The sequence below is a fragment of the Myotis yumanensis genome, unplaced genomic scaffold, assembly GCF_028538775.1.
Source record: "Myotis yumanensis isolate MYYU_CA2020_CCGP unplaced genomic scaffold, mMyoYum1.0.hap1 SCAF_9, whole genome shotgun sequence".
NCBI classification, from domain to species: domain Eukaryota; kingdom Metazoa; phylum Chordata; class Mammalia; order Chiroptera; family Vespertilionidae; genus Myotis; species Myotis yumanensis.
Window position 1 is genome coordinate 16,365,767 of NW_027223760.1, and position 14,396 is coordinate 16,380,162.

Genomic DNA, 14,396 nt, shown 5'->3' on the forward strand with positions numbered 1-14,396 from the left:
CGGGGTCTGGGGACCCCAGGCTCCGGGACCCACTGTGGGTTCTGGGCGTCACACAGGAAAGAATTCAAAGACAAGCCAGCATCAGGTTTAAAGTGAAAGTGAGTTTATTAGTGAAGCAGTGAGGCAGAACTGCAGCCCTTTTAGCTGAATTTTCTTCATGTATTGAGGTTCATTTAAGGGGGGGGGTGGCTAGGGTATTCAAGGAGGGGAAGGAATATTCAGGATCTTCCCGGGAAAGGGGTGGAGACTTCTCTGAGGAGCTCTGTAGCCACTTGTGTCCTTATTCGGGCTTTCCATCTCGGAGTATGGTGGCATTCGGAGAGTCCTTCAGCAAGCTACTGTATTACAGTGAGCATAGGATCGGCTAGCGCTGACCGTTAGGTGAAATGAGTTGTCATGTTGGATCCAGCTGGTCTCTGCCGGTTTAAGCCATGAACCTGGTGTGAGGTGGTTGTCTTTCTTGGCAGCTCCTGTAAATTTCATCGATTGTGGTTGTTCTGCCATGTACCCCCTCTCACTCCCGGTGCTCTTCCTTCCCTTATCCCTCCCTCCCCCGAGGTGAGGAGATGACCCCTTAGGACAGGTCTCAGGCCTCCCTCTTATGTCTTCATCACTCAGGCCCCTGAGTGTTTCCATTTTTTTTTTCCTTTAAAGCAGCCTCTTTTCTGCATTATGGGAGCAAAGGGAGCGATGGCAGATAGTCTGTAGGAAAGCCTATGATTTAGGTTGTAAAAGTCTGGGCTTCTGGAATCTATCCGGATACCCACCCACTCAGAAAACAAAATAAAGCAAGGACAACACCTATCTATATAGTACGTCCAGTTTTCCTCATCTACTTCCTCCCTTCTGTAGGAAATGGACCTCTGGAATCCATCTCCAGCATGGTTGGCTTTTGATGGACTTTGCTGAATTCCCCCAGGGCAAACAGAATGTAGGGATGAGGTTAGGGGAACCGAGAACTGTGCATGTGGGCCAGCATCCTGGTGGGAACCTCCGAGGCGTCTGCCTCAGCTAGACAGGGGAGGTGGAAACAGCTAAAAAGGCCTCAGCCCAATTTTTTTAAATGGCCCAATGGGAGACCACAAGACCTAGGTGACAGATGAGGAAACAGGTGACCCCATAGTACTCAGCCAATGAGGAACCAGAGGAGGGACTAAATCAATAGGCTGTGTTCCCTGCCCCACGTGTGCCTGGACAATGGGATGGACACGCGCTCTCGAAAACATATTAAAAGTCTTGTTTTTGCCATACTTCTGTCTCCGAGTCCGTTCTTTGAATTCAGATGGGCGAGCATTTCTCACACTTCTCTGGCTTTTAATAAAAGGAATCCAGTTGGACCTAATTCGAAAGACCAGCCTAAGTTACCAGCATCAATTCTCTTCTACTCACTAGGTTTTCTTCTCCAACTAGCTACTTAACAAGGTAGTAAGTAATGTGGCATTACCTGTATATTTATCCTCAGTGCTGGTTAGCTTTTGTTACCTACCTGACCATATTTACCATTTGCAATCAAAAGTACCTGTGCTGCTGACCTTTAACATCTTTCTGTCACAAATGTTCTTCCCATCTTTTCTCTCCCTCTAAGAATTACCTTTCTCCTCTCATTTTCTTTCATACACAACATTCATAACAGAGGCAAGAACAGCACCGTGACATCTAAAAGCAGTTCCTGGGTCATTCTTTCCCACTCTACCCTGACCTCTTATCTCTGCAGGAATTTACATTGTCTGATTTCATTACTTGTGTATTGCTCCTCCCACTAAAAAGTAAGCTCAGTGAAAGACAGACCTTTGTCAGGGTTCTTCACTGTTATGTCCCACAGAGCCTACAAACACGCCTGTCACAGAAAATGTTCAAAGATATTAAATCAATGAATGAATTATGCTGAGCCAGCTCAGCCAAGGGTTCGAAAGCCTGAGTGAGGGCAGGGAAAGGATGAAGAAATGACCTGGTCATATACCAGAGGTAAACAAGGTAGTGGTCACCATAGTTACAGTGTTCTTATGAGCTTCACTTGTTTTGGCAGCACTTGTTGCACCTCCACAGCCCATTAGCTACCCAGATAAGATCTAGGAGCGTCCTAAGGTCAAGCCTTATTATGCTAAGAGGACTGTGCCCTCTAAGCTGGGACTTGTTTGTGGCTTTGCCAACATGTCAGTCCTAGGCTTAACCCTATAGCCGTGCCCTACAATGAATGAACATTGAAAAAGAGCCACTGGGAGAGAAGGGGGAGGGAATATTAAGGATCCAGGAGGAGGGGCTAGAGATGGATGAAGTTCTCAGGGATTTGAGAGTGGAAATAGGGAGGAGGTTCATTGCCGAGGGGAGGGAGAGTGTGGAATCTGGAGAAGAGGGAGAGTGATTAGCCAGAGATAAGTGGAGGACAGATTTCTTTATGGAAATCAAAAGAAAAGAGGAACTGTCCGTTAAGTCAATAGCCTATAGGTTTTCCAAAAGAGAGGCTGTGTAACTCACTGTGTTTCCTTCTAATAGTGCTAATTTCCTCTATGAATGGGGTAGCAGTTATCTATAGAAATTAGAGGTACCTGGAGAGTGAGAAAGTTTTGTCACTGTGGACAATGTAAGAAAGAATTGACCAAGGACACATAGCAGAATGGTCTGGGAAGCCAGAAGACTGAGTTGGCTTTGCCTACGAGAATCTCACTGTAGAGGTCTTCCTTGGGTCTCTTGGCTGAGTTTCCATTAACATCTTATTCCCCCTGATTTACCTGCACTGTCCTGATTTCTTAGACATAATTGCATAAGTCTGCTTTCTTTGGTGGGCTGTTACCTGTCTGTCTTGTTTACTGCTGGATCCCCAGCTCTTCCATGCTTGAGGTTTTGTCATGTAAATATGATGGAAGCACAGTGGAGAAAGGGAATTGAACATACCAGATAGGCAGTGCTTGGATGTTGAACCAAGGAATCTGAGCTGCAGAGAAAGACAGTGAAAAGGAGGCTAGTAGAAGAAAGTTGGCATTTGGGGGAAAGGCCAGTGGTGGAAGAATGGACGTTTTGGAAATATATGAATGTGATAAGAGAATGAAATGTCTCATTTTACTTATAATTTCAGAGGTGAGACCATGGGAGGAACCATAAAGTTCAAGGTGAAACCACTGGAATGGATGGTAGCAATGATGTAGAAGAAATAGTCATTGGGGATGAGGAAGTAATGGATATATTATGGCTTGAGATGCAGATGCCAAAGCCTCCACTGAGATTTTCTAGTGGATTTTTCACCTCGGCCTGGCCTGTGCCCTCTTGCGGTCCAGGACCTCTCAGGGATGTCAGAGGCCCAGTGCACAGATGCGGCCAAGTCCCAGAAGGCCAGGCCAAGAGACCCCACTGGTGCATGAATCCCTGCACCAAGCCTCTAGTATGTATATAAGATCTTTGGTTAATCTCTTCCCGCCCTCCCCCTCCCCCCTTCCCTCTGAGATTCATCAGTCTGTTCCATGTTTCCATGCCTATGCGCTGAGCGTCTTCCCCTGGTGGTCAGTGTGCATCATAGCTACTGGTCGAATGGTAGATTAGGCTTTTATATATATAGACTAGAGGACTGGTGCATGAAAATTCGTGCACTGGAGGGGGGTCCCTCAGCCCGGCCTGCTCCTTCTCACAGTCCAGGAGCTCTCAGGAGATGTCCTACTGATGGCTTAGGAATCTGGCCTCCCTCTGTGGGAGGCAACCGGCATATCAGGGGAAGGTGATGACCCCATCACGCCTCTGCTGCTGCCACTGCCAGCAGCCATGGCTATCTGAGCCTCGGGCCCTCGCAGCAGCAGCCACCATCTGCAGCCTTCCTGAGCCTTGGGTTGGCCCTGGCAGTGGCAGCCGCCATCCGTGGCTAGCCTGAGCCTTGGGCAGCCAGTGCAGCTTTGTCCGGAAGGACTTCTGGAAGACTTCCACCCTAATTAGCATATTACCCTTTTATTAGTATAGATATTATTGCTTTTGTTTCCTTATTATTTGTTTAGAACTTATGTAGAGCCACAGATGAGCAAACTTGCCTTTCACTGGGTGTTGAGTGTTGAGATAGCCCTAATATACAGTTTGGAAGTACAGTCAGATGGTGCTCCGTGTTATGGGGATGAAGTAGTTCTGAGAACTGGATGGTCCTTCCATGATGGGCTTGAAATTCAGTTGTGTCAGCTGTGAGATCGAAGGCAGAGGTTCACTAAAGGTCCATTTAGGTGAGGAGCATTCTCCAGAGACCCTGCTTGTGTTTCCAGGGAACCTGTGGCTCCTAAACCATTCTGCAGCTATAAATACATTTTCAGTAGAAAATGTGTAAGTTGTACATCCTAGCAAACTTTATCCATTTTATTTCTCGAATTACCTAAAAGAAGTGTACATTTCATCAATTGAAAAAATATTTTATTCTTATAGTAGAAAAAATTAAAACATAATTCACAGTAATAGGCTCTGCAATATTTCTAAAATGCCAAAAATCTAGACCAGCAAAGCAATTTGACTTTTAGTTATATATGACACACATCCTAGGTCTAGTATATATTTGTAGAAGCACCAAAAGATGTCATAAATACATGGCTACTTAATAAATCCAGAAATAATCTTTCTGTTGTGTAGGAAAAGAAGTTTTATTTTTGATTCCTACTATATTTTAAAGGGCAGTATTTCTTGGTTTTCTGGTGAGTGTTGGAGAAAACTTTTTAATAGTGTAAGTATCTGAGAAATATAGTACTTTCATAATATAGCTTTTTATTCACTTTTACTGAAATTTATTATTTTGCTCAAATATTTAACTCTATTTTTGTCATTGTAGCTACTATTCACAATTCTACTGAAGTAAATTTCTTAATACATTTGTCCCTTTTCTATTCCAAAAATTCTATAGTAGTATTTATAACAAAGACTTTTACATATTGAGAAAAAGGATGTTTGCATTCATTCATTCATTCATTCATTCAAAGAATATGTATTATGTGCCCATTACGTTCCAAATACTATTCTTAGGTTGAGAAAACAAAAGTGAATAAAACAGACACAAATACATGCTTTCATTTATCTTCTTTTATGGTGTGTGGAGACAGAAAATAAACACAGTAAATAAATAAATTGTATTTTTGCATTAAAAGATAATGAGTACTACAAAGAAAAACATAACAGGGCATCTGGAAATACATAGTTTATTTTAGAATTGTTTTTTTTTTGACAGAGACCAAACTATATTAATTGAAAAATTTCTAGAATTCCTATTATAAAAGCAGAGTTACAATATAACATTATTAATCAACTTCATTCATCTATTTAACATCATTTATTGATAGGACACCACTATATTACACACTTTAACTTAGAAAATTTATTTAATTCCCAATATAACCTCATGAGGTAAGATTTGTTACTACACATAAGAAAAACCCTGATGAAGAGAGATTCAATAATAACTCGCCCCAGCGGATGAAGACAGTGACTAGCACAGCCGGAATTCACATCCGGATTTTGGATTTCCCAATGCTTCTGCAGTCTTACTCTACCTTGCTTCATGTAACACTCCAGCTCGTTTATTACAACACTCTATCCTTTGCTTTATCAAAGTGGTGTAAAGGTTTCAGATTTGGAAGTCCTTCCAATAAAAATGTGTTCAGTTAATAAAACAACTTTCATGTAGTCTAGCAGAATGACTTCTGAGGGGCTTTTCTGCTGATCTCTCAAGAAGTGAGAGAGGGCAGTGATTTCGGGATTAGAGTAGAATATCTAACTTCTCAATTAGATATTGAGGCTTTGCAAGTCTCAAGTTTAGTTGTAGTGGTGCCCAGGTTGAATGTATTTTTCCACTAAATATATATCTTCAAAAGTGTGTGAGTAATCAGGAGCTTTTATTTCTAAAAGTGCTGCTCCTGGCGTTTGCTAATCCCGCATTTGCTGGTGCGGTTGACATGCTGTTAGCATAGTTTTCATTTCACATACCCAGTGCGTGCACCTGTTGTCAGACTGGCTAAAACCGTTCTCATTCGTTGGTATTGGGCCATTCTGCTGATACAGGGTGTTATAAATATTGCAAGGACAGGGCGGTTTGTAGGACAGGATAACACAACATAATCTGACTGAGAAGCTCATTTCCTATTTGGTCCTGTGGTCAGAGACATGAGTTAAAATTTCAGCCTGTGTCCAGGTTATTACAAAAATGGCCAGTCATTGGATTTTATTTAGACTATGCTCTTTATAAGGTATATTGGCAAGAGTTACCTCTGTGTTGCTTAAACTGATCCTGATTGGGGGGAAAAAAGGAGTGGTATCTTCCTAAATAGTAACTTAAAGTTTGAAAGTACAATCTCTTTACGTGAAATCACTGCTATACTTGAACCGGCTGTAATAGAGAAACACATCCTGGGATTACGTAAGAAAATAATACGAGAAGGGAATCCTGGCCACTGCACTTTGCCTGCGTGACGCTGATATATTTGGAAGCATCTGTCTTCCCTTCCACCTCGATGCATGTCTGCTTGTTTTGGCCTCCTCTGTGCTACTGGGTCCCTCTAACTCCTGTGTCCAAAGGTTCAAACTGTATTGAGGTTCAAGTACTCCTTCTTAGAAGTTTATCATTGCAAACTAGAACCAGATTTTTTTTGTGGTGGTGGTGGTGGTGGTGGTGGTGGGGAAGCACATCCCAATTTTCAGTTAAACTCTTGAGTTCAAATAGTTTCGTTTCCAATAAATGTGATATCCTTTCATCAGTCATGTTTTGCCAAAGTGCCATGCACAGAGAGTGTGGATAGGTAGTGTTCTGTTCCTTTCCATTATATTCATCGCACGTATGTATGGGGCAGGCAGAGCACAGAATCAGAAATGTTTTTTCCTGACTCTCTGATCTCTATGATATGGTAGATTGTTATTTTTAAAACACATATCTAGTACTTCTTGTATGCCAGGCACAGTTCTAAGCACTTTACAGATATTAACTCCTTAATCCTCACAGCACCCTTGGCAGGAAGGTATTGTCAAGGTTACACACATGGTGCTAGTGGAGCCAGCGGATTCAGACCCAGCAGCCTGGCCCCGGAGTTTCTGTTCTCTTGCACTCCACTATGTATTGGCTAGTAATTTTCAGATGGTTCTCTCTCATTGTTGCTGTTTCTATTTCTCTCTCCCTCTCCTTTCCTCTTGGAAACCAATAAAATATATTTAAAAAACATTATTAAAATATCATCATTCTTTCTACTTGTCAAGGAGAAAACTCGCTTTTGTTAATGGCATTTCCAAACATTCTTGTGAGAACGAGGGATGTTTATTTGGAGGACAAAAAACTGTTGGAGGGATAACCTAAGATTATGACACTTTGCTAGCTCTCCTCACACAAAGACCCACCCAGTCTCACTGAGATGCATTCAGGTTTTGCTGCATCCTAAGAGAAGCTGTAGCAACATATGTCTCCAACGGGCTCTGGGATTGCTTCCCAGCTGTAGCACTTCCTGAACAATTCCTTCAGAACAAAACCCAGCCTCTCTCTGAGTCCGTTTCCTCCACCCTGTTTACCCAGAAGAACTGTTAAAAGATAATGCAGCTGGAACTACTTTATAAAAGCACGATGCAGATGACAGGCATTGCTATTCATTTCCATTTTCTGCCAGAGTTGCGCTCTGTATTTCTGCACCACAGTATTCCTCTAGGACAGCGGTTCTCAACCTGTGGGTCGCGACCCCTTTGGGGGTCGAATGACCCTTTCAAGGGGTCGCCTAAGACCATCAGAAAACACATATATACTTACATATTGTTTTGTGATTAATCACTATGCTTTAATTATGTTCAATTTGTAACAATGAAAATGCATCCTGCATATCAGATATTTACATTATGATTCCTAATAGTAGCAAATTTACAGTTATGAAGTAGCAACGAAAATAATTTTATGGTTGGGGGTCACCACAACATGAGGAACTGTAATAAGGGTTGCGGCATTAGGAAGGTTGAGAACCACTGCTCTAGGAGCTCTGTATGTTAATGGCCCCCAAATTTCAACTTTCTGTAATAGTGAGAAAAATGCAGTGCACCTTCAGTTCTTGCACATGAGGTTGTCTCTGTCCTTGTCAGCCTTTCAGAGAATATGTCTTTCATGTTTAGAGAAAAAACTTAAAAGATAACTTTGCGAATGGTCCTTGATTTGCATGAGTGATGTCCTTCAAGAGAAAGATGCTGCTTCCTCTTGAGTTTTTATGCCTCCTTTCTTTTTCAGATGGAAGAATCCATGGAGACCCACTTTGGCAGCCGTGGCAGAAGGGCCATACTCTACAGGCCTCCCTCCTACAGCACAATGGAGCTCTGGGCCCACCAGCACATTCTCGCTCAGCTCGGTTACACAGTGGTCATCACTGAAGAGAGGTCCGGTCCTGACCTGGGGCTGGAGCTCCTAGGAAAAGGTCAGAATATGAAAGCAATTACCAAAGTGGCTTGGTGTCGAATGTTAAGTAGTTTCTGGAATGTGCTACTCTCTTCTTCTGAAAGAATTCAGAAACACGAATTTTTCTCCCTGATCAGCTTTCTTGCCTTATAGAAAACTTGGCTCCTTTTCTACTTCCTCTCAATGTTTCTTTAGCTTTAGGTCTTTATTCTTGAAATTATTTTGTTTGTGTTTTTGTAGCATTTTGGAGTTGCATAGTTCATGTTTAAACGCTGCATAAAACATGTTTATGTTTATGAGCCTGAATACATGTTCTGCCCAGCGCCGAACTGCTCATATTTTAAGAAAATTGCCAATTCATCTGACTGCAAGTGGAATGTGCTGGGAATTGTTTCCAGAAGCCAGCTTCAGCGTGATTCATAGATTGTCTGTAAATGTGAGAGAAGTGTGCATATTTATCACACATGCTATTACTGGTCAACTACTTTTATTTCTTTCATTTGAACTGAAAAATAAAAGACAAGTGTTTTAAGCAATTTATTTGAAAAAGAGAGCTGAATAGATGATAAGGGTCAAAAAGGCAATAAGAATAACAGCTAACACTTGTTGGACAACTGACCTGTGACAGATACTATGTTGTGTTCTGTATCCACGATCTCATTTCATCCTCACGGAAACCCTCTGTGTACCCTAAGCTTAAGGCACATTAAATCCTCTCCCTGATTTTCCAGAAGAGGAAACTGAGGTTTCAGGAGGTGAAGGAACTCATCCTGCATCTTAAACCTGGGTTGAGGGAAGGGTGGGATTTGAAGGCCCGTGTTTCATCCGTCACTTCTGGGCTCCTCCTCTTCACCTCTCCGTTGCCCCCGTCTCTCTTTTGGCCCAGTATCCTGCTTGACTCTGTCATTATTAAATCCACAAGGATGTGGAGTGCTCATTCGCAGGAGCAAATCAGATTTTTTTCTTTATAAAAGAAGGAAGAAAAGCCATTTGAATCGACCGCTGAACTTGGCAGTGGTTTTCTTTGGGAGAGAATATGCAGATCCCGGTGCCAAAATAATATTTATTTCTCCTTCAAGTTTCAACTGTCATGCCGTCGTCATAGCACTTCTGCAGTAGATGCCTCATACTCTTTAAAGTGCTGGGTTTATGCTAGTGAATGGAAGATCACACTTGACCACGTTCACCTTTTACCACGTTGGCTGTAAAGTTGTAAGCTACTTAGCTAGCAAAGCTCCCAGGGGTTAGAGGAAAAAAAAATCTACTTTGGTCCTGGCCAGTTGCTCAGTGGTTAGAGCATCATCCAGCTGACTGAAGGAGTGTGGGCTTGATTCTCAGGCCAAGGGCATGTACCTTGGTTGCAAGTTCAATCCTGGGCCGGTAGGGCAGCAGCCGGGAGGCAACAAATGGATGCTTCTCTCTCAATGTTTCTGTCTCTCATTCTCTCTTCCTCCCCCCGCCCTTCCACTCTCTCTAAAAAACAATAGAAAAAAATATCCTTGCTCCTTGGGTGAGGATTAAACTCGCCCCCCCCCCCCAAAAAAAAAAATCCACTTGGATGAAAAGAAAGGTATTAAAAGTGTGGGCCCTGAGGATAGGGATGTCATTTGATCCCTGGCCCGCTGGGGATAGGATGCAAACCTAGAGCTCTCGGCTTCTGGAGCAAAGGAGGAAAACAGGGAAGATGAAAGCTCTGGCATATCAAAGAGGGCTGGAGACAAACTTTACAAACCCCACAGGGTTGGTTCTAATAGGAAGGACCAATCTAGGACATCCATAAATGATATTGTCAGAAAACCATTTATCAGAGTAGGTATTAAGGAAAGATATAAAACACACTAGAGGCCCAATGCACGAAATTTGTGCGGGGGGGGGGGGGGGGGGGGAGAGGTGGTCCCTCAGCCCAGCCTGCAACGTCTCCAATATGGGACCCCTCAGGGGATGTCCGACTGTCTCTCACAATCCAGGACCACTGGCTCCTAACCGCTCGCACTGCCTGCCTGCCTGATTGCCCCTAACCCCTCTGCCTGACTGTCTTATCGCCCCTAACTGCTCCCCTACCAGCCTGATCGCCCCTAACTGCTCCCCTGCTGGCCTGATTGCCCCTAACCACCTCTGCCTCGTCCCGCAGCCGGGACCCAGGATTCCCTGGGGCCAATCACAGGCACCCAGGACCCAGGCCAGCTTCACCTGGGCCAGCTGCAGCCACAGGGGACTGTGGGCAGGTGGCTTTGCCCGGGCTGCAGCCTCAGTCGCCTGGGACTGTGGAGCGGGAGGCTTGTCCCTCTCCCGGGCCACAGCCATAGCTGCTGGCGCCTGGGACTGAGGGGCAGGTGGTTTGTCCCTCTCCCGGGCCGCAGCCCCAGCGGCTGGTGTCTTAGACTGTGGGGCGGGGGGCTTGTCTCTCTCCCAGGCCGTAGCCTGGCTGGGCCCCATTCCTCTCTCAGGAGCTCATTTGTGCCTGGCTGGTCCCCATTTCTCTCTCCCCAGTGTTGAATGTCTGAGCAGTTCAGGCAAGAAGGCGAGAACGCAAGGGCGTGAGGGTGTGACGACCATTTACATATTAGCTCTTTATTATATAGGATTCTCCAGGGCGGGTTAGAGGGTGTGGTCCTGGGAGGGGCGGGGCCTCGAGGAGAAGCCCCTTGAATTTCACTTCAGGGTGGGTCAGTGGGGCAGGAGTCAGCTTGGGTGGTCATCAGGGCTGGGTTCTGTGTGGGGAGGACAGTGGGCTGGGAGATATTTTGGGGAAACGGGTGCAGGGGGATGTGTGGTCAGCGGGCGCCTGGGGACCTTGGTGGCCTTGAAGGCGAGTTGGGGGCAAGAAGTTGGAGAGTGGAGGATACAGGAAATGAAGAGAAGAGATTTGTCACCTATGAAGAAGGGGCACTGTTGGCTACAGGCAGAATTGACTAAAAGTCTGGAAAAAAAGTACTTCTGTATGTCTCAGGTGGTCCCACACATCTCAACGTAGGTACCCCCAGGTATCCCAAACACATGTCACCAGACACCCAACCCCCAGGAATCCCAAACACATGCCAGACACCCACGCAGGTGCCATAAGAAACCCCCAGCATGCTTTCAGGCACCAGAAAAGTGTTCAGACACCCACCTAGGTCTGTTAGGTCCCCAACACTAACATTCAGAATCTGAAAAGCATGCCAGATCACCCCAAAATACCACACACCTTCATTCCGAAGTCATCAGATAACCCTAAACAGGCTTTCAGAAACCCAGAAACATATGAGACCCTACATGGGAACTTCTAGATCCTCCCCTAAAACACAAACCAGACACCCCTCTCCCCCAAATCAATCAATCAATCAATCAATCAAATATTTATTCTTCCTCCCATCCCACAAAACAGTTTAGCCCATCAGCGAAGCTGGTGATTGTGTGACCATCGCCTGCGTAGCTGGTGAGCTGTACTGAGTGATGCAGAGCTTGGCCCCGGTCACACACCACTGCAGTCCGCAATCCCTGTCCCTCTGCCTCCTCCATGCTGTGACTGGCTGGGTATGGGCACAACATGGCTTATTTCAACTTTCATTCCATTTCAAGGTTCAGTTTTCTCCAGTTGCATAACAGCGGGAATATGTCTCCTCTCTCCCTTGATGTCCTTGGGTCAGTTTTACAAGAAAAAGGAGGATTACTTTGCAGCTTCCAGATACGTATCCCGAAAGTGCAAACACAGCCGAAGGCAATAGACTCTGGCAGCCCCCGGGGCCGAGGGGGCCCAGCAAGCAGCACAAGATGACTCAAGGGTGGCCCTGGGGTTTGTCAGCGTAAATGCTGGCTTGACTGCTCTTCCCCACATTCCCTCAGTTTTAACATATCCATCTGCTAACTCTTTCTAGGTATTCTTTTACTTTTTTTTTTTTCAATATATTTTTTTTACTGATTTCAGAGAGGAAGGAAGAGAGATAGAGAGATAGAAACATCCATGATGACAGAATCATTGATTGGCTGCCTCCTGCATGCCCCCCACTGGGGGCATCAAGCCTGTAACCCAGGCCTGTGCCCCCAGCCAGAATCAAACCCGGGACCCTTTAGCCCACAGGCCGACACTCTATCCACTGAGCCAAACTGGCTACGGCTGTTCTTTTACTTTGTACAGTAAGATATTGTTTCTGGATAGGCCTCAAGAAAGGGTAGCAATTGCAGGAGTATGGAAAATTGATTTTTTTTTGTTTTTCATTTGATTTTGTAGTTCTCTCTGAGCACACTATGCATTGAATACCCGAAATAAAAAAGCTCTATGACTATAAGCTGACATTTCCTCGATTACCTAACATATAAAAAAAACCCCACTTTGCTATTGCAGCTCACTTGCCATGGCTACAAGTTTAATTTACAGATTATGTTTGCACTGAAGCACTTACTACAAAAAACGTTTTCTAGACACTCGAGTCTTGCAAAATTTGTTTTGCTTTAGTTTCACATATTCACCTCATGCTTATTTTGCTACATGTGCAGCAACAGCAAGTCTGAGGCTATGTTGGCGCTTTTAAACGTAATCTTCTCATGTGGAGCAGCCCAGAGGAAGTGGAAGAAACTCAGAATGATCTAGAAACCTACCCACCATCTTTCACTTCATTGCAGTGTCTGCTGTTTGCTAACTTGAAATTTGAAATATTACATTAGAAACAGAACTTACTAAGTACCCAGGTGCAGACTTGACACATTCATTTATTATTAATTAATTATTTAATTAATTAATCTACTTATTTATTTTACCTTGGACTTATTTTATCCCTGGCAAGGCTGCATATGTTCTTGGATTTGTTACCTGTTTACTTTCTCTATTGAAACAATCAGAAGGATTTCCTACCCCACATTCAGCCTTTTCCCCTAGTGGTCGTTGATTCTCTACCTCTGATGAGAAATTCTGTCATGCACTCGGGGAGCATAAATGGAGGACCGAGCGGCTTCTCGGCTAAGATGTAGGGTGCTGAGAAAAACAAAAGTCACTATAGGTACATAGATGGAGAGATAAAGGTCACCCATGTATCTTAAGTCTTCATGCCACAGAGGGGGCAGAGGCAGTTCACATTCATACAATGAGGGCTTCATGGTGCCAGCTAATGGGGTGGAATATCTGCAAATCTATTTAGGATTTCTACTGTGTGTGTGTGTGTGTGTGTGTGTGTTTAAATTTATCTTTATTGCTGAGAGTATTACAGATGTCCCCCATTACCCCTCAGGGGGTAATTGTGTGAAGTTGGTGATTGTGCGAAGCTGGTGATTGTGTGTGACTATCTCCCCTGCCGGCCTGATGGCCCACAACTGCTTTCCCCTGCCGGCCATCTTGTGGCTGTGGGCACCACCATCTTTGAGGGTGTGGCTCCTGGCCCACCCCAGACTATTGAAATGTGGACATAAGATATACTTTTCCAAAGCAAGGGATTGACAGACCATAAAAGTATATGTTTTGCATTCTAAGTTTTGCTGGCCTAAACCTAAAGACAAGTGTCTTCTTACTGTTGTCAAAACCAGCTTACAGATGAAATGCTTGTAAATACTTACAGAGTTTAATCTTAAGGAGTTTAATCTCCACCTGGCTCCTGGCCCACCCCAGGCCTTCACTGTGTCCATGGGTTATGTGTATATGCATATAAGTTCTTCAGTTAATCTCTCCCCATCCCCTCTCCCTCCTTCCCTCTGAGCAGAACTGACACATTTATAAAATACATTCTTGTCATAGGAAATTAAATACAAAATGCATTTTCCCTGTTCTACGTATCCATTGCTTTCCTCTCCTCTCCTCTCCTGAGAACCCCAAGTCACTTCTGCTGAACTCTCTCTGTGTCATTCTTTGAAGCCCATGTGGCCTCTTTCCAGTTTGGGGGCACTTTTTTTTCCTTCTAAACTTTTAAGACAAGAAATGCATAAAAATTAGAAAAAAATAAGGGGGGGTCCTAGGCCAAGCAGGCGACACACCACTATCCTATCTAATAAAGAGGGAATATGCTAATTGACCCTCACACCATCACAAAGATGGTGGCACCCACAGCCAATAAGGAGGGAATATGCT

At 44.3% G+C, this 14,396-nt stretch overlaps 1 protein-coding gene across 3 annotated transcripts in view; it reads left to right on the forward strand.

Annotated features, from left to right (window-relative positions):
• Positions 1-14,396, forward strand: part of CPED1 (cadherin like and PC-esterase domain containing 1) — a 280,292-nt gene that overhangs the window by 20,287 nt on the left and 245,609 nt on the right. For all 3 annotated transcript variants that reach the window (XM_070423793.1, XM_070423794.1, XM_070423792.1), the window contains one exon: positions 8,198-8,381. In XM_070423793.1, coding sequence (XP_070279894.1) covers positions 8,198-8,381 — 184 coding nt within the window. The remainder of the gene's footprint in view (positions 1-8,197; positions 8,382-14,396) is intronic.